This window comes from Carlito syrichta, unplaced genomic scaffold, assembly GCF_000164805.1.
Source record: "Carlito syrichta isolate Samal-C Ts95f unplaced genomic scaffold, Tarsius_syrichta-2.0.1 Scaffold303207, whole genome shotgun sequence".
NCBI lineage: Eukaryota > Metazoa > Chordata > Mammalia > Primates > Tarsiidae > Carlito > Carlito syrichta.
The window spans coordinates 67,994-88,633 of NW_007247303.1; the positions used below are offsets into that span (position 1 = coordinate 67,994).

At 41.5% G+C, this 20,640-nt stretch overlaps 2 protein-coding genes across 2 annotated transcripts; both read right to left on the reverse strand.

Moving 5' to 3' along the window:
* Window positions 1-3,762: 3,762 nt before the first annotated feature.
* On the reverse strand, window positions 3,763-11,093 carry LOC110595641 (beta-defensin 119-like). Its single transcript, XM_021712352.1, has 2 exons — window positions 11,048-11,093; window positions 3,763-3,956 (listed from the first exon to the last, which is right to left on the reverse strand). The coding sequence occupies exons 1-2, from the start codon at window positions 11,091-11,093 to the stop codon at window positions 3,763-3,765; spliced, it is 240 nt and encodes a 79-aa protein (XP_021568027.1).
* A 6,214-nt stretch (window positions 11,094-17,307) lies between these two features.
* Window positions 17,308-18,583, reverse strand: LOC103260431 (beta-defensin 121-like). The gene is made up of 2 exons (XM_008058073.1): window positions 18,526-18,583; window positions 17,308-17,570 (listed from the first exon to the last, which is right to left on the reverse strand). Exons 1-2 carry the CDS (start codon window positions 18,581-18,583, stop codon window positions 17,365-17,367), a joined length of 264 nt encoding a protein of 87 aa, XP_008056264.1. The 3' UTR covers window positions 17,308-17,364.
* Window positions 18,584-20,640: the final 2,057 nt, after the last annotated feature.

Genomic DNA, 20,640 nt, shown 5'->3' on the forward strand with positions numbered 1-20,640 from the left:
TCAAGGTCACCTTATGAGTGAGAACATATGGAACTCAGTTCTTTGCTTCTGTGATAAATCACTGAGTATGATTGACTCCAAATCCATCCAATTTGCTGAAAAGTCCATATATTTGTCCTTCTTTATGGTTGCATAATATTCCATTGTGTATACGTACCACTTTTTTTTTTTTATCCAGTCCAGCTTCGATGGACAACACCATTGGTTCCATGTTTTTTCTGTTGTGAATACAGCTGCAAGACAAACATACTGTACAGGTATCTTTTTTGTGGAATGACTTGAGTTCCTCTGGGTATATTCCAAATAGGGGAATTGCTGGGTCATATAGAAGGTCAATTTCTAGTTCCTTCAGAAATCGCCACACTGTCTTCCAAGAGTAACTTTGGTCCTGGAGCCCTGTTTAATCTCTCAGTGTGGAAAATTGGCCCACGTGTGAGTTATGAGGACCCATTCTGCCCCAGTGGCTTCAAGTTGAAAAGCTGATTCCATAGACCCATTTCTTTGACCAAATCTTGATCAGACATGAACATCCAAAGGTAGGGATGGCCCCTCATTTATAGGTGAAAGAACAGGTTATTTACCTACTTGATTACTAAGTGCTTTCTTTGTCTCTCTCTGATAGCATAAAAATATCTTCATTCCTTGTTCCCTTTCAGAGAGGTTCATCCACATAATTCTACCAGAGACTTCATAGTTACAAGTCTTCTAATCTTACTCTTTCCAAGTTCTTGAATAACCAACCAATCTATTACCATTGTCCATGAATTACTGTAGGTCCGTACCTAGGCCACCCTTCTTTCTCCCAGAAGGATTTCCTTTAAACACTGTCTTTCAGGGCCATCTTTACATCAGGCTACAATGCGTCACTTCTGACTGGCACCAGTATATAATGCAGACCATCTCGCAAACATGGCCTTCCTTTTTCCTCCTTTGTTAACTAACCATAGGAATTTCTTGTGACACCATTAGTGTATGAAGAAGGAGAAGGAGTAAAGCAGGAATGAGTGCCACCAACATCTGAGTCACCTGCTCCTTGAGTTTATGCATGCCATACCTGCTAAGCCTCAGCTTTGAACATGCCATTTGCACTTGACATTGAAATGGTTCTTCACAGGTCTAATTTTATTATTCAAGAGGTTAGATAATGCCTAACTCATTATGGAAGATTTGGGTCTTGTGAATTTATTTTTTAAACCTATTACTGATAATTCTGATATATGAAGCCTTTGAAAATCTGAATCTCTGGTCTGTGGTTTCTACTTGCCTTCATTCATGGTGCCTCATTTCCTTGTGTGTTTTGTGACTTGAGGCTCTGATCTGTACATTTCTCTTGGAACTTTGAGTAGATCCGTTGAGTACTAAGTTAAAAGTCAACTGCTTCACTTACTTCTTTCAGACATCTTAAGCACTACTAGCCTGGGACAATTTGCAGCTAAATTACCAGCTTGTGTTTTGTTTTGTTTCAGACTACCCATGAACTGTGAGGTCCAGCTTGAGATTATAAATTCTCAGTGAAGATTGTTTTCTCTTTTAGTCTGAATCTCACTCTGTTGCCCAGGTTGGAATGCAGTGACACATTCACGGCCACCACAGCCTCAACCTGCTGGGCTCAGGAGATCCTTCTGCCTCAGCCTTCCAAGACATGTGCCACCACGCCCAGCTAATTTTTTCATTTTTTGTAAAAACAAGGTCTTGCCAAATTGCCCAGGTTGGTCTCAAACCCCTGGGCTCAGGCAGTCTTCTCATCTCGGCCTCCCAAAGTGCTGGGATTATAGGCATGAGCCACAGTGCCCGGCCGAAGCCTTTTTCTATTTACTGAGTACTAAGAATCAAAACCAGGCAATTTTTCTTGAAAACATATAGTGAAGGAGAGGGAATGTCATGCCTGGTTTATTTTTACACTGTGCATGCAACACTTTCAGGACTGAGATTTATGTAAGGGTCTCTTGTTAGACTCACATGTTTTCAAACTCTAAATGCTGTCTCCTCTCCCCTGCCCACCCTCCCTTTGCACAAACTATGGAAACTCAAGTTCGCCTGATTCAGCAAATGCCTTTGAGACAAGAGTCATCTTCAGTTACTGCCTTCAGTGCTTGCTTGCACTTTACCTTACTTTCTTACAAGGTCAAGGATGCTTAAGAAGTTTTTGTATATTTCAGCTATGCTTTTTTCTTTAACTGTTTCCAATGGGAGGATCATCCTGGATTCTCTGACCAGTATTCTTTCTGAAACAGAAGTCCAGAACCAACACTTTTCTCCAGATCATAAACTTTGTTGTTGTTAGGATGGGTGGCAGCATCAAAGGAAGGAATCAAAAAGATAATTGCCAACAGATGAAACCATCACTCAATGTCTAAAACCAAAATGCTGAAATGATTGCTTTCTTAAGAACAGGAGAGCCATGCTGGTCTGGCATAGGCTCATCAAGCAGAGCAAAGTGTTGGACTTATATCACATTTGGGGGAATCATTTTGGGGTAGTCCTGTTGGTTACAGATTTGGAAATGGGAAATGGGTTGGTGGCAACTTAGAAGTTTGTACACTGAAGCAAATCCAGAGATGATGGGCTGACATTCAAAGCACAATGCTGTTGCTGACAGTTTGCTTTCAGAGGTGTGTTCACTGACACAAGTTGTCATTGATCAATAAAAAAGGTTGAACGCATTTCAAGGTATTTACTTGTTATCATGGCTATGCATCTATCAACCTTTTCCTAGGAATATAGAGAGTCTTTATTCTCAGAAAAGAATATTTAAGCCCAGAGGAATCCAATAGAACAAATGGCAGAAGAAGATGATGGGGAAAGAGCAACCTGGAAGTGAGGAGGAAGTCACAGACACCTAGCAAGTTAAGTAAAGGCAGGAATAACCTATGGTGGAAATGCTGCCCACAGGAAGACTGAGATACTAGTTGAGCAGCATCCTAAAACTTTTGAATGGGGGATCCGCCGGTGACCTTGGCCAGAGCTAGTTCAATAGCACAATAAGCACAAAAGCAAATTGCAATGAGTTTAGGAGAGACAGAGAAATAGAGAAAAATAATGGGCAACTACTTAACTTTTGACAAAATTGGAAACTAGAGATGAAAAATGAGATAAGATATTAGTGGGAGGTAAGACACAAAAAGTAAAACTAAAATTTGACATTAAAAAGCTGAGGTTGATTGTGACTGGGGACATAAGCATCCTAGATTTTCAGGAATTAAAGGACCTTAACAACCATCAACAATGAAAGAATTCAATATTCGAATTCTTTCTGCAATAACCACCAGACAGACCTCTCAGCTTCACAACATGAAACTAAGACAGCATATTGCACATTATAATAGCTTTGTTAGTTATGAAGTTCTTCCATGAACTAAGCCAAATGTGTCTCCAAGACTTCCACCTACTTCTCTGTGCATCCATCTCACTGGTTCCAGTCCCCCTCTGAGTGCTCCACAGAGCAGATTAAGTCATGAGTCTGCCTTAACCCTCCAACCCTCCCTCCTGGACTTAAATGTACTGCCCTCACTGGTTTTCCAAATACTTTCATCCTCACTGACTTTTCTATCCCCTCTTTAATTGCACTTCAGTTTTCCAGCCTTCTCTCTCATGGGTGACATTCAGAATGGAGCAGACATATCAGTCTGCAAAACCCAATCTCTCACTGGGATTTCTGGTGAATGAAAGACAGACAAGGGTGGCAGGTGCATGGGTTTTAATGAGGGGAATCAACAGCAAGTCTTGGTTCCCGGAGAACTTGATAATGGTGATCAGCAGTGCTCAAGATACTTTTGGCCAGTGTTTCTCATGGGACCAGTCATCATTTTTCTCTTTGCCAGAAATACTTATCCTCATGTAGGACTGGAGGCAACATGACTGATAACTTCTGCAGTGGAAGTAGGGCCATTCATTCCTTTTGCAAGAGGCTCTACAGATTCCAGAGTTACCCATGCATCGAAGGATGTTATGTCTACCTGTGGGGAAAAAATTAGAAATAGTTACTTTCCACTTAACAGTAGCATAGATCTACAGTCAGGCAGTATAGTAAAAACCTAAAGGGCGATCGTGACTTCCACTTCCAGAAACATAGAGGAAGTGTCTCTGTTTGTCCTTCCAAGTACAGTGTAAAACCCCAAGCATTATACATAAAGCAAATAAAAGAATTCTCTGAAAGGGGAAGAAAGAAGGCAAACTAGGCAGGACCTGAGGAATGATACAGCCATGCATTCCTGGGTTTTCTTTTTGCCTCATAAATCTTAGACTTGTGCTAGAGAAACTGACAATCTTGAAACACAAATGAATGCAGACATTGAAAAGTCTGCTCTTACTTGGATGGCTTTGGAGTCGATCATACTCAGTGATCTATCACAGAAACAAAGAACAGAGTTCCACATGTTCTCACTCATAAACGAACCTTGAACAATTATAATGCTATAAGAAAGTGATTGGCAGTAGTGGGATACTGCTAGGGGAGGAAGGGGCATGCCTCATCAACAGGGGTACCTGCGTGATCAATGTTTATAAACCTAACCCCAAAATGTACCCCACATTTTTATAAAACAAAAAAAATAAAGAACACTGAAAAAAAAAATAAAAGTCTGCTCTTTATAGCCCAAGGACCAGGAAAAGAAGAGCAGCCTAGCATGGCAGAACAATTTAGATAATAACCACTTTGCTCCCATCAAAAGCCACAGACAAAACGACACCCCCACTCACACGTCCACCTAAAACGGTTGAGTGAGAAGCCTAGACTTACAACTTACAGCTCTCTGAGCTGTAAGAGGTGTAACCTCCTAGGTTGGGGTCAGAGAAGCCCAAGTGGGAAGCCATGACTTTTACTCCTGCTGGATGGTAGCAAGGTCCACCATCACCACACAGTGTCCATAGGAATCATGTGGGGAGCCTCGACTTCCCATATCTGGCTGGAAGAAGGCATCCAACCCTCCATCTAGCTGATGGGGCAGTGACAGAGGAAGCCTGAAAGAGAGTAGAGACTTTCTCCGCCACATGGTAGCAGCAGCGCGCCACTCCCCAGTGCCACTGGAGGCCATCTGGGGAACAGAACACTCTCCTACTCCCAACCAGGGTGGTATCAGAGGAAGCATGCTTGGGAGTGAAGCCCGCACCCTCGCCCCTCATTGATGAGGAGTCCCTCTCTTCTCCCTCCCCACCCCATGTCAAAGGAAGCCAAGTGGGAAACCTGGACTTCCACCTGCTCCTGACAGTGTGAAGGCAGCTCCCACGTCCTCACCAGGGCAGCGTCAGAAGAGAAAGGTTAACAAAGATCATTTAAATGACCCAGAATCTCAACATAATACCAAAAATGTCAAGGTCCAGCAAAAACTACTCATCATACTAAGGGCCAAGAAAATCTCAACTTGAACAAAAAAAAAAAGACAATCAACAGAACTTGAGATCCAAGCTGTGTGTATCAATAGTCCATTCTTTTTAATTCTGAGTGGTATTGCATGGCACGAATGTAGGAGAGTTTATTTAACCATTCAACTATTGAGCGACATTTTGGTTGTTACCAGATTTGTTTCTTAGTTGTTGTTGTTTTTCTCCCCATGTGATTCTTGATTTAACAATCCCCCCCAAAGCAAATGTTTTTGAAAATACTTATAGTTTATAAATTAAAGGGACTCAATCTGATAATAGATGAATTTTGGGGATAAAATGACAGGAATATTTAAAAATACAATGGACAATATAATGTTTTGTATAATTCTTCTCTAGTAATAATGAAACAGATAATTTGGTACAAATGCCTGGCAGATGACAGGTGGGCACGTTTTTAAAATTTGTCAAGAGGCATCAAAACACAAAAAGATAATGGAGAATTAGCAGGCCAAAATTCAGAAAAAGCTGGGGGAAGTCACCATTTTTAATTTTACATGTTCTGATAAGTATGTAGTGGCATCTCATCTCTAATGGCTAATGATGTTGAACAACTTTTTTTGTGGTCTGTATGTCATCTTCAATGAAATGTCCTACTATGTCCTTGTCCATTTCTAATTGAATTGTTGAGTTTTAAGAGTTGTTTCTATACTTTAGATCGAAGTGTACTGTCAGTTATATAGCTTGCGAATATTCTTGCTCAGTTGTATTTTATCTTTTCAACCAGCCCCTTTGCAGGACCTTCCACAGAATGAGACATTTACATTTTGAATAAGCCCAATATATCCATTTTCTTTTTTTGTGGATTGTTCTTTTCATATCTAAGTACACTCCACCAAGCCCTCAGTCTGATGATCTTTTCCTATGCTCTCTTCTAGAAGTTTTATAGGTTTACACTTTACATGTAAATCTAGATCCATTTTGAGTTAGTTTTCGCATAAAGTGTGAGGTTTGAGTAGAGTTCCCTTTTTTTGTTGCTGTTTCCTGTAAATGTTCAACTGCTCCCAGCACCATTTGTTGAAAAGATCTTTATCTCATTAAAAAGCTTTCACATCTTTGTAAAAAGTCAGTTGACTTTGCTTGTGAGGGGCTATTTTGGGGTTCCCTGTTCTGTCCATTGATCTGTCTGTCTCTCCACTAATATCACACAGTCTTGATTACTATTACTATACAATAAGCCTTAAAATCTGGTATAATAATTCTTCCAACTTTATTCTTCTTCAGATTTGTTATAGTTATTCTTGTTTCTCATTAGACAAAGTATAGACAGAGTAATCTCTATATCTACAAAAGAATTTTACTGGGATTCTGATAGAAATTGTGTAAAATGCATATACCAATTTGAGGAAAATTGATATCTTTGCTATCTGAGTCTTGCAAAATGTAACCATGGTATGTCTCTTCATTTATTTATATCTTATTTTATTTCTTTTATCAGGACTCCATAGTTTTTTGGCAAAAAATTTTTGTACATGTTTTGTTAGACATAGATATATGTGCAAGTATTTTATTTTTGGAGTGATTTCAATTGGTATTGCATTTTTAATTTTGGTATCCACATGTTCATTGCTACCATATTGAAATACAATGGATTTTTTATGTTCATCTTGTATCCTGTGTCTTAGACATTTTACTTTTGTTTTAGTTTTGTTCTGTTTTTTATAGATCCCTTAGAATTTTCTACATAAACTATTATGACAGCTGCAAATAGAGACAACTTTATTTCTTCCTTTCTACTCTGTATCTTTTATTTTCTTTTCTTGTCTTAATAATTGGCTAGAAATACTCAGAATTTAAAGGAACAAACTATTGATACACACTACTTAGATGAATTTCAAGAGCATACTGCTAAATGGAAAAAAATACCATTCTCAAAAACTCACATATGATTCCATTTGTACAACACTCTTGAGTTGACAAAATTATAGATATGGGAAAAGAGATTCGTGGCTGCCAGGGTTAGGCACAGTGACAGAGGATAGGGACAGGGAGCAGAGCTGGTATGACTTTAAAGGAGTCACAAGAGGGGAATTTCTGTGGTGATGAATGGTGCTGTAGCATGATCATTGTGGTGGCTACGTAAGTCTACATGAAATAAAATGGCATAGAAGTATACATACATTTGCCTCATAATCAGTTTCTTGGGTTTTTTTAACCAATATTTTTTATTTTGATATTGTGGGGTACAGTTAAGGGTTAGGTAGACAAATACATTTCGTTCAGGCACCCTTGTTGATAAGGGGTGCCTCCCCGTCCCCAGACAGATATTGACTACCGTTAATCCCATCTCCCTTCCCCTCCCTCTCCCCCCATAGTTTCCCACCACTGTCAATCCTTTTCTTATAGTATTACAATAGATGTTCAAGGTCCACTCAAGTTTCTTGGTTTCTATATTGTACTACAGGTATGTAAAATATAACCATTGGGGGAAATGGGGTGAAGATTACACAGGACCTCTCTCTTGCAACTTCCTGTGAATCTATAATTGTCTCAAAATAAAGGGTTAAAATATGAATAAATTAAATAACCTAAGGGGCTATAGAGAGATTAAAAGAACAAGGCCTAAAATCAAGAAACCCTGTATGTTCCAATACCAACTTCCATTTTATTTGCTGTGTGACCTGAGGCAAGTTCTGTACCTCTCTTTTCTACCCTTTTCTCAACCACACAGTGTAGATTGCAATAATACCTAACCACTAAAGTTCTAAGAATTAACAGCTTAACAAATGGAAAACATTTAGGGACTGACACATAGTAAGAACTTAGTAAATGTTAACTATTGCTTCGTTTTTATTATCACATAAAGGTTTTTTGCCAAAGGATCCATTTCTGCCTGGACTACAACTACGAACACAGTTTGAGAATATTTCCCTGAAACTAGGTAGGCAGTAGTCCCTTGGGGATGGCCAGAGATTTTTTCCTTTGGAAGTTGTATACACATAGAAACCAGGGATAGCCGGGCTCGGTGGCTCAGCCTATAATCCCACACCTTTGGGAGGCTAAGATGAGTGGATTGCCTGAGCCCTCAGGTTCGAGACCCGCCTGGGCAGCGAGACCTCATGTCTACAATAAATCAAAAAATCAGCCGGGCGTGGCAGCGCATGCCTGTAATTCCGGCTACTCGGAAGCCTGAGGCGGAAGGATCACAGGATCCCAGCAGGCGAGGTTGCGGTGGCCGGGAGCAGCCACTACACTCCAGTCTGGGTGACCAAGTGAGACTCCAATTCAAAAAAAAAAAAAAGAAACCAGGGATCGTTCTCAGTCCATAGTCAGTATTCAAGAGATATTAGCCATTGGCATTATTATTATTCCTCCTTGAGACTGAGGTCTCCAAAACAAAAATGATGCTTTGACTAGAAAAGAAATAATAGTAATGACCATTACCATTTGCTGAACACCCACTGTGAGCCGTCTCATATGTGTTAACTAATTGAACCTTTACTGCAGCCTTCTGAAGCAACGTCTTTATTTCCTTTTCTTGCGCTGTGAAACTGAGGCTCAGAGAGAAGCAGTTTTCTGGCAAAGGCCTCATAACTGTTAGAGGCAGAGAAAGGACTCCAACACCACTCCCATGACTCTAAGCCCATGATCTCTCTCAGTACCACATTGCCTCCCCACCTGCTGGAACCTGGCTGGGAGAGGTTGGGGTCTCCCTGGATAATGATGTCTGGGGCCACGGCTCCCTGTTGTCCTCTGTGTCAACCCAAACTTCTGAACATGGCATTCAAAAGCCTCCTACTTATCCCACAGATGGGTATTCAGCACCCAATATTTGCCATGACTTGAACTTGACCCAAGGCACCCAAGTGGCTCCTAGTCTCAACGAGCTTAATGCACAGTCTAATGGGCACCCACATGTACACCATGATTATCTAAGTGGACTACTCCACTTTATTTTGACCAGAGAACACATGTTGCCTAAGCAAGGGTATGGAGAAATAAGAAGGAAATCATCTTTACTCCTTTGAAGCTTGAGCCAGGATAGGAAATGGATTCCTCAATATCATATGTAATTTAGGTTAGCACAGAGAACAGAGGCTGAACTGAGCTTTAGTTCACCCACAGGCCTGCTTATCCATCCCAGAAAGGTTCAGTACAGGTGCCCAGTCTTCCCCACTTTGAGATCCCGATGCTTCCACAACTGCATGTCAGCCCCCACCCCAGATGGGTCTGCTCTCTACTGTCAAGGTCTCTAGCCCTCCTCATCACCTCTCAGCCTGCAAGGAAAGAAAAGAAAGGCTCAAGGCAGCTCTGCAAGAGTAAGAGTCACAAGCTTTCTGTCGTATCCTTTGGAGATAGGCTTTTTCCAACTTCCTTGAGGAGGGCCAATTTGCACCCAAAAGAAGAGTGAGCAGAACCGTACATGGGAGATAGCAGAGCAAGCAGGTTCACCTTCTTCCTAATTTCCCTCTAGAGAGAGGACATAGCAGACCCAGAGAGGGGTTTCAAAGGTGGCCAAACTAGCTCCCGAGGCTTTTGTCAGGCACTTTGCTGCTCCTAACAGTCACCTGTCTGTTGGCTCTGTGTCACTCTGCGTCCCCACTCATAGTATCATCCACATCTGTTTAATGTCATCTTCTGTGTTCCCTCAACCCTTTCACCAGAAGTCAGAGAAGACCTGCTTACGAATCCCAGCATTGTCTCAACTCCACTTATGAGCACAGATCCCGTCTCCCCCTTGAGCCCGTTTCCCCATCTGTGAAAAGGGAAAACAGAGAAAGTTTGCCTGAGAGTCTCACAATTTGAGGACTGCTAAGAATGGAGGAAGTGTGACAGGAGAAGTGTGTGCCTTAACCCAACGGAATTTTCAAAAGTTCACATGCCTAAACTCCAAGTTCAGAGCTTCAGATATGGGGATAAATGTCCTCTGAAAACTTTCCATAGCTCGATGTTGACATCTGGACACTTTCCTCAGTCTAATGTTCTATCACTCCCCAGGGTTGTCTCTGCATACCCAGTGTTAAGCACAGAGGAGGTTCTTGATAAATGTCATTGACAGAGGGAATAGGTAATGATTCATAATGAGTGAGTTTGGTGGAGCATGAATGGCTGTGTGTAGAGAACTTAACACTGAGCCTCAAGTATGGGGAATCCTTAGACGTTACCCAGACCACTTCCAACACAGTAAGTCTGCGTAGTTTTTTTTTTGTTTGTTGTCATTGTTGTTTTTACAGATGGGAACTCTCTCTGTTGTCCAGGCTGGAGTGCAAGTAGCCTACTCATAACCCACTGTAGCCTCAAACTTCTCCTGGGCTCAAGTGATCCTCCTGCCTCAGTCTCCTCAGTAGCTAAGACTATAAGCATGCACCACGATGTCTGGCTTTTTTAAATTATTTTGTAGAAACAGGATCTCTCTTTGTGGCCCAGACTAGGTCTGTATATTTTAAAAGAAAACTAACTGGGGCAGTCCCTTCGGGTCCCCTCGCACTGTGGGAGATTTCTGTCCTCTCAATAAATCCTGCTTTCTCAAAAAAATTTTAAAAATAAATAAAAGTAAACTAACTGAGTAACATTAAGAAGCAACTTGAGCAAAACCAGAGATCTCCTCTGCGTATTTGCTAACACAGCCGTCCAGGACTAAGTATACCTAACACAGTAATTCTGGGCTTCCCCTGGCCCAGGAAGGATCCCATCCAGACTCCTAGAACCTGTAGTCAGTCATTAGTACCTCCATCAAACTCATTTGTGTTTTCATTTGTGAATCCATTATTCATCTATTCATCTAATCAAGAAACATAAATGGCATCCATGCTGCCAAGCGCTGGGCTTAGCACCAGATACACAGATGTAAATAAGATGTTGTCTCAGCCCCTAAGGATTTCCACCTAATATACGAGCATTTGGGAAGTTGGTAGAAATGGTGTTATAGACTGAAAAGAGGCCATTTTAGTTATATTAGAACAGTCATTTAGAAAAGTCTTGAAAACTTGTATTCTTTTGTAACTGAGTTGCGCTAAACGTAGCCGCTTAGATTCAAGAGTGGACATTTTTCCTATCTCCTCTCCCACCCCCACCCCCACCACAGCATGGCCTTTCCCAACTGGCTACTCTTATCTAGGAAGTCATTGCTGGTGCTGAAAAAGAAATAGCTGGCAAGTCAGACCACCTAATGATTAGGAGAGTGGACCAAGGTTGACAGAAGTGTGTCTGAAAGCTTGGAATGGGCACTGCCCACCTCCCCTTCATCTGTAAATACAAGGACATTGAACTATTATAGACCAGGGCTCTGGGAGTACCATATAGTTACAATTATGTTTTTCCCTTCCGTCCAAATATTGCAATTGTCTGTCCCATCCTCTAAAAAACTGTTTAAAAAATTGTAAATTGCAAAATGTTATCTAAGATGCCAACATGACCAGGAAACTTTGTGTCACATCAGTAGTTATGTATCAAAAATTGTTCCTGTAAAACTTGAGTGATGCTGAATTTGTACATGGGCTTCAAACTCAGGCCTCAGGCTATGAATTTTGGGTATAAATACTGGAATGAATCTGTGTTGCTTGGAATGGACTTTTTGGCCATGATGCCAGCCCTTCTCCCTATAACTTGTTTATAGAAATTAAGCACTCCCTTTGCCCCTAGTCTCTGCTTCTTGTGTTTTAATTGGCCACAAGGGATAGCAGACTATTTGTTGGATCAGGCTGTAATAAGAGGACAATGTCTCAAATGATTACACAATAACATGACTCATGTCATAGCTTCTTAACAGTGGCAATCAGAATTCAGTTTGGAGAAAGAGAGGTAACTTACAAAGAGTAGATCAAAATCTACACTGTGAAAGGACAGACTGAGAGTGGGAAGCCATTTTCATCTTATTCTTAAATCCTGACACAATGATGAGAAAGTAGAAGCTATGCTTTTGGAGAAATGCACACTTTAGGTAAAATTGACTTTACTGACTGTCTTTTCAGAATCAGACTTTCAGGTGTCTGAGGTATCTCATAGTGGTAATCAAGCTTTCCTAGAGTAAAGGGAATTTACAAGGCCTAAGACATCATGCACTGGGCAAAGTCATTGTAAAAGTCATGAAACTTGTAATTACAAAAGTTATGACCACTCAGAGGGGGAGCAGGTGGGGATTCAATTTTCCAGTAGAATGGACCCTATCTACAGGGAAGCCAAGGATTCCCTGAAGCTACCCACTGGGGATGCATAGGAGATAAGGCGAGGTGCACCCTCCACTAGCTCTAAGGAATGTCATTTGGGGAGGTGCAGGAGCATTAGAATCCTTGTCATGCCCTTCTCTAAGGGCTATGATGATGTGGGCGGACAGTAATGGGTCTCTGTGTCACAGGTTCTCCAAGACTTCCACAGGTGGTCGATAAGGAAGTCCCGGCAGTCACGTGCAACATCTCCAAGAAAAGGATTTGAGCCAGGACTCTGGGGGGCTATGAGGCCACGCTCATCTAGAGTGTAGGCCCACTCCCTGTCTGTGGGGGTTGAACTTTTCTTAAATAAATCTTTTCTTCTCTCACCTCTGTGTGTTGCGAGTCTTTGCAATCTACTCGGATCTCTGGGCTCCCAGCGCAGCAGCTCCGACTTGCCGGCCCTGGCGGAGCTGCCCCTCTCCGCTGCGGCTCCCCTCTCCCTCTCTCCACCCTCACCCTGTCCATACCCTAACACACTGCCTGTAAAAAGCCAGTAAACAGAAATAAGTATTGAGTGCTGAGGGAAATTTTGTTCAAGCTAGAATTGCATACTTGGCTAAAATGTATTTACTAGATAAACATAAATTTAAATATTTTCAAAATTAAACCTTCTGAGTGATTTGATTACCAACAGGAGTTTCTTAAGAGTAAATTGCAAAAGGAAAGAAAAATTTTCTTGTATGAAGGTCTAAGAATCAAAAGGAAAAAGTAATAGATACGACATGTGAAAAGTAAATAACAGTGAAATTGAGGAGGTCAGTAATAACGGCAGTATAAATTATTAAGTTTAGACAATTTGAAAATTGGAATTTGGAGAAAAGCATCCTCTGTTCTACACTGTGCTAACCAGGGTCGGTAGAGATTCCTCCTCTCTGGCATCATACTCCCCAAATATATGGACTACAGATTTTCAACATGAATGTTTTTAAAAAAAAAAAAAGTTTCCCTAATGTTCAGACTTTGAGTTTCTCTACTATTCACATTTCATGAGAATCTGTCGGCGCTGTAGGTGGCAAAATAACAATAATTACTATTATTTTTTCTTTATTTTTTTAACCTACTCTGAGTCAATTCTCTTTGCCTTCTACTTTTAAAAAATATAGACAACAGAAGACATCATCCCAATTGAATTTAGACATTGTTACCATAAATTTCAAAAATAAAATTGAAATGCTTCTGCCTTAAATCCCAGGAATACAAGTCAACAAACTGCTGTGCAAGATTTCACTAGATGGAGACTGAAGGAAGTCTGAAGGAAGTCTAAAGGAGGTGAGGAGTGACCTCAGCTCAAGTCTCACTCTTGTTTCAACTTAGAAAGCCTTTCTCTACTCCAGATCTCTGCTCAGGCCTCATTTTGGGCTTCCCTGAGAATTATTTCCTTTTTTGTAGAATATTCAGACTCAAGTAATAATCAAATGTCTATTATTTACTCAGTGGCAGTTTAGTACATACTCCATATTAAAGAAACAAGACAAAAAATAAAGGGCAAGAAAATAACTCAGTTAAAATCTCTGCTCTATCTTAATACTGTGTGATCTTGGCTAATTGTATCACCTCTCTGGACCTCGGTTCCCTCATTCATAAGATAGATATGAAAAGAGGATTATTGTGAGAATAGAATGATTTGGGGTCTATAAACACCACGCCCAGTACCTGACATATAGTAAATGTCAATGAGAACTATTATTATAGCTATGATAATTATTAAGAATAGTGAGACAAAGTTTATGTGAAGGCTTCCATGGGTGGAGGCATCAACCAGGCTTTGAAGGATGAGTAGGAGTTCATTACAATGATGTAATGGATATTGGAGACAAAGCTGAAGGGGAACCACCAACAAAGGCAATCTGAGGGACAGGAGAGGTTGGCTAAAGAGAAGGTCTGGGAAGGACAATCATGGGAGATGCGGCTGGGCCACCATGTGAAGGCCTCGAATGCCCAGACTCTGGGCAGTGAAGATCAAAGGAAGGTATCTATGCAGAAAAGTGTCATGGCCACCTGAATTTCCCTGAAAGAATCCCTCTGATACTAGAGACCAATGCACAGAACACCTGGGGGCAGGGAGGCCAGTGAGGAAGCATCTTGAGAAGCTCACTCGAGGTCTGGGGCACAGGGAGCTCTTGTCTGTGTTGCCAGCTCACAGACCAGCATCAAGACTGTGAAAACAGTCTCCAAACGCTACCTCTAAAAAGAACTTAGAAATGGGTTATGAACCTAAACATCCCTCAATAAATAAACAAATTTTAAAATATGGCATAAAACTATATTCACAGTAACAAAAACATGGAACCAACTATGCTGCCCATCGAAAATAGACTGGATTAAATGTGGTACATATACATGATAGAACATTACACAGTCATAAAGAAGGACAAAATTATAACCCTCACAGCAACTTTGATGGATTTAGAGTTTGTAATACTCGGTGATCTATCACAGAAACAAAGAAATGAGTACCACATGTTCTTATTTATAAGCAGACCCTGAACAATTATCATAGTACTATAAGAAGGGATTGGGAAACTGCCAGAGGAGGAAGTGGGGAGGGGTATACTTCATCCATAAGGGTACCTGATCTCAAACCAGGTGACATGGGGATCAAAGTAAGGCCCAAATTTTACCTGTACAATGACCATTTGTATACCTAACCCTGAATCGCACCCCACATCTTTAAAATAAAAATTTTTTAACATGTGGCATATATATATATGTATAATATATATATGCACACATAATGGAATACTATTCATCCATTAAAAAAAAGAATAAAATCTTGTTATTCATGGCAACGTGAATGAGCCTAGAGGACATTATACTAAATGAAATAAACCAGGCACAAAAAAGTCAAATAACACATGTTCTCATTTAAATGTGGAAGATAAAAAATTAATCTCATAGAAATAGAGAGTAGAATTATAGTTCTTCGAGGCTGGGAAGGATAAGAGGGGAGAGACTGGACAGAGGTTGGTTAACAGATACAAAATTCCAGCTAGATAGAAAAAATGAGTTCCAGTGTTCTGTAGCACTGTAGGGTGACTGTGGTTAATGATAATCTATTGTACGTTCCCAAATCACTAGAAAATAAGGTTTTGAATAAATAATAACTGTATGATGAATATGCTAATTACCCTGATTTGATCATTACACATTGTATACATGTATTGAAAAAGCACACTAAACCCCATGAATATGTACGACTGTTATGTGTGAATTTAAAATAATAATTTTTTTTAAAAAAGAAATGGGTTGAGAGCAGGATCCAAATACCAGGCACAATTCGAACATTTTTGAATCCTGAAAAAGAATGCAAATGAATGCCACTATATCATGTCATATGTCCATAAAAGCCATGGATCAAGCTGACAAAGGGATGAATGAAATATATTCTATTCCCTTTTACAAGGTAGCCCTTCATAATGGCCTGACAGGTCAGGCTCGAATTTATAATTCTCAGATTCCTCTGAGCTCAAGTCAGGAGCATGGCACTCCAAGAGAGCCATCCCAGTCTGCAGCTCACTTCTCTTCTCACCCATCCCCAGTCCTGCCCTCAGCTCCTGCAAGCAAGAGTGTCTCTTGGTGCTTCTTCTACCAGGGGTGCATATTCGGTGGGCCCCACCCTCCAGTGGTAGACCTTGGGGAAAGGCCCATGCAGCCCAAGTAGGCACAAAGGTTCTCTTGGCAGAATCCAGGGGTGAATAACCATGTTGGATAAATGGGTCCCAGAGAATAGGAACTGAGATAATGAAGCTTGGGAAAGACACCCAGGCCCTCTAGATGCCCAGTCAGGATTCTTAAATATTCCCCATGAGTTAATTTTCTCCCAGGCTAAATTATCAGTTCAAATGAGACAGGCTTCTGTCTTTTCAGAACCTCACACAGTTGGAAGGCACACAGCACATACTCGACAAATACTTGAATAAACCAATGAAGAATAGCAGCCACTAACATTTATTGAGAGCTTACTGTCCCTTCATTCTTACTGTAATCCTGAGATAGATTCTAATCTTACAGAGGAGGAAGATGAAGCTCTGAGATGTTTATGTGCAGAGTCTGCTGGTGGTAAGTGACAGAGCTGAGGTGAACACGAATCAATGAGTCAATGAAGGAGTGTACAAAGATCATAATACTATAAGAAAGGAATTGGCAGTAGTGGGATACTGCCAGGGGAGGGGGTAGCACATAACATCAATAAGGGTACTCAATTTCAAACCAGGTGAAGTGGGGACCAAGGGGAGGCCCAAACTTTACCTGTACAATGACCATTTGTACACCTAATCCCGAACTGTACCCCATATCTTTAAAATAAAAATAAAGAAGGTACAAAACAAATAATGAGCAAATCAAATATAAACGAGGAAATGCATATGCTTTATCATTTTTTAGTACTTAGAAGTCTTCTGATCTCTGGGACTTCTTGAGCACCAGGCATGTCAGCTGACTTCCCCAGAAGCCCAAGGATCTACTCAGCCCCATCCACCCTCAGCCCACTTAATACCAAGATGAACCAACTCTCCTAGCCCAAGTATTTTCCCACTTCCTAGGAATCTGCTGTGCCTTTAGTCTCTATGCCCCCTCCGCTTTCTCCTTCGTCCACTCCTGACTCAGTAGCTTCTCCTGGGACTGGTGGATAGGAAGCCATCCACCAGTGGGAGCAATCATTATCCCACGGCTGTGACCCAGCCCTAGTGATCTCCTGCTACTACCTCCTAACTCCACCTACAATCTCCCCACCCTCAATATGTTTGGAGTATCATTCCTTATCATTGAGAGACACAAGAAACACATTTGTGAGTTTTAATGAAATGTGGATACTAAGGAACCTAAAACAAAGTCATTTCTATCCACGATATCTATTTTTCTTCTTCTTTTTTCTGACTGTTGTGGGCATCTGGGGAGTGGTCCAGTCAAGGATTCCATCAATTGTTACTGGTTGGATTGTTAAATAACGACTAGGGACACAGCACCGTTTACGATTTTGGCAACGCGAGATGCTGTCTTCATCATTTTTGCACACCAACCGGCAGCGTCCATTCATCCAACATTCTATTTGGGGGTACGGGAACAATCATTAAGCAGATGTTAGTATCTTTCAAGTGGAGAGACAAGAGGCGGCAGGAGGCAGACAGAGAACAGGGGGGACAGATAAGGAGGGAACAGAGCAGTTTGAGTAAGTGATGTTAGTCCCAGAAAAGGAAAGAAGAGGCCTTAGGAGGGGAGAGAACTGACACAATTCCCAGAGAGAACGCCAAAGTTTTCAGGAGAGCCTTTTTGTAGACTCTCCACCTTCTGTCTTCCCATCCCTCAACTTCCTACTTCTTATTTTGAGATCTGCTAAAGACAGTGAATGTCCCACCTAGCAGAGCTTTGGAATAATAGGAAAAGCACATGAGCACCTGTAACATCAGGGAATGATGGGGATTCACTCACATTACACAGCCCCAGCCTGGCCCTGTCTAACGTAAGCCCAACAAACCTCAGCTCCAGCCACAGCCCAATCTCCAATTCTCCTTGATCCCATATTCACCTTCAAACTCAAAACTCAGGCCAGCCTGAACTAGAACTCCCAGCTTTACCCAACCAAATGTCCCCTGAGCCCCCACTCCAAGCTAAACCTTAATCTAATCACACTCCCAACCTCAATACTCAGTCACAACCCATCACCAAGCTGAGCTCAAGCACCTTGCACCAACCAGCACAGACTCCCAGCCTCAACTCAAGCCCCAGCTGAACCCCCAGTACCAGTTCCACTCAACCCTAAATCCTGTCCCCTCTGCAACCCCACCTCCAGCCCATCAGGGAAGCCTCGCTCATCCTAATATTCCCCACCTAGACAAAAAAAAGAATCACAGAGAGACATTAAGTTGAGATGATCCTGAAAAAAACATTCCAAAAGTGCAAGGAAGGAAAAAAGACTTAGATGCTGCCCACAGTGAGAGGAGAGGGAAGGAGGAGGAGCCCAAGACCAGAACCCAAGACCCCTGAAACAGGCCCACATTACCTGACATCACTGGTTCCATGGCAAGAAAGATGGCCAGAAGCAGGTATAGAAGCTTCATGGCTGCTAGGATCTGAGGGAAGGAGACGGAGTGAGCTGTAGGGGATGGAGAGAGAGTTCCCTGCGGCAGGGGTGAACCTCACTTTTATCGGCAGGACCGTGGGCAGAGGATTAGAACAGAAGGGGGGTTATGTGAGGTCAGTGGGGCCAAAGGACAGCATGTAGCAGATATCTCTGCAAAGCACAAGATGAGACTTTGGGAAACTGGCCAACACCTGTGACAGTAAGAAGACAGGCAGATTAGAACCATTTTGCCTTTTGAGACCCACAAAGGAATTAATTAACACACAGATGCTTGTCAAGAAACATTCCACTTAAGAATTGCTTATTCTCAGCTTTCTATCAGAGGGATGCACACATGTATGTATTTCTGAACTTTGAACTTGCCAATCTCGTTCCCACTCCAGGGCCATAGCCATTGTCATTTGTTCTTCCTGTGAAGCTCTTCCTTCAGATTGTCTCAAGGATGGTCCCTGCTCATCATTCTGTCTATGATGACAGAGTAACTATACTCTGACTCAAAGTCACTCTGGATTGTAATAACTTGTTTTGTAACCTTCATAAATTTGTCTGTGCTTTTTTAAGTTTATTTTCTGTGTTTAATAGTTGTCTCTCCATTTAGAATGTCAAAAACTTGGCTTGTAATCCCAGTACCCATAACATCACCTGCCGTATTAAGATATTAATCCAGTAGATAGCTCTCCAAACAACAATGACTCCAGAAGACAGACATTGATTTCTTTTTTATGTAAAAATCTGGGTAAGCAGTTAAGTATAGCAGCTTCACTGTCCAGCAGGGAGTTTGGTTCCTTCTGGCTTGATGCTCCCATCCTTGCCAGTCAGCTTCACATGGTGATCCATGGGCTGCTCCGTTCCCACTGTCAAGTAAACATCTAGCCATCAGAGAGGGCAGACAGAAGGAAGTGAGGCATGGTCCCCTTCCTGTGAAGGACACCACTCAGAAGTTGTACACCTCCCTTCCACTTCCACCCACCGGCCAGCGCTCATTCAGACCCCCACACCTACCTGTAGGAGAGGCAAGACATGTTTTCTTTATTCTGGGCAATCATTCAGAGCTAAAATTCAGGTGCTGTCTTACTAAGGAGAAACCTAGCACTGACATACCTGGCATTAAATAGTAAATAATAGTCAATAAGTATGTATAAATTTAATAATAAATGTTACTACATAGCAGTGCCCTCAAGCCTTCAAACAGACCTGAATTCAAATCCTGCTTATGCTACTTGCTACCTGTGTGACTACTGTAGATATTAAACTGTTGTGTTTCACAAAAAATTATAAACAATAAATATTAATAACTTATCCATGGAGTATGGCTATGAGAAGTGATCTAATGGGGAGGAAACCCAAGTCCTTCTGGAGTGCAGAGAAAGCATGCAGGCAGTGCCCCTGCGACCATCTCTTACAGAAAATGGATAAGAACTGGCCACAGACAGAGCTTAAACAAGAGACTATGAAGGACAGAGAAAGAAGATAATTCATTGGGCACCTACTGTATACTAGGCTGAGAGAATAGGCTTGGTTTCATACAGATTTGGGTCTGAGTGTTAGCCCTGACTCTTGCTACCTGTTAACCTTGAGTAGGTAAAATTTTCTGAGCTTCCTATGATAAATACAAATCATAATTCTAATTTAATTAAATAGGATACCCTCTGTAAATTGCTTAGTAAAGTACTTGACGCATAGTAAGTGCTGAATAATAATTAACTATTACTGTTGTTTCAATCACTTTTATTATGGTTATCATTATATTTATCATTATTATTATCCTCAGGACAATCCTGAGAAGTGAACGTCACATAGGACTAAACTGAGACTCAGTTAGGTGAGCGGACCTGCTCTGGGGCTTCTTGGGTGGGGAGATGAATGCGGGAGAGGAAACAAATTTCTCTGCAGGAAGGTCAGGAAAATGAACAGGAGTCAGCTGCAGCCGTGAGCGTCTAAGACACAGGGAGGCCCGGAAGGAAGAGAGGCCACACACCCAAGTCAACCTGTGAGAGGCTTTCAGGGTCATCCTCGGGGCTTTGGAATCCACCT

What these genes read in the sequence shown, in the direction of transcription:
- LOC110595641 (XM_021712352.1), bottom strand. Translation starts at nt 11,093, where the DNA reads ATGAATAATGGATTCACAAATGAAAACACAAATGAGTTTGATGGAG. An exon ending in CACAAATGAGTTTGATGGAG is followed by an intron (nt 3,957 to 11,047) that starts GTACTAATGACT and finishes TTTTCCCCACAG; the next exon opens with GTAGACATAACATCCTTCGA.
- LOC103260431 (XM_008058073.1), bottom strand. Translation starts at nt 18,583, where the DNA reads ATGAAGCTTCTATACCTGCTTCTGGCCATCTTTCTTGCCATGGAACCA. An exon ending in CATGGAACCAGTGATGTCAG is followed by an intron (nt 17,571 to 18,525) that starts GTAATGTGGGCC and finishes ACCCCCAAATAG; the next exon opens with AATGTTGGATGAATGGACGC.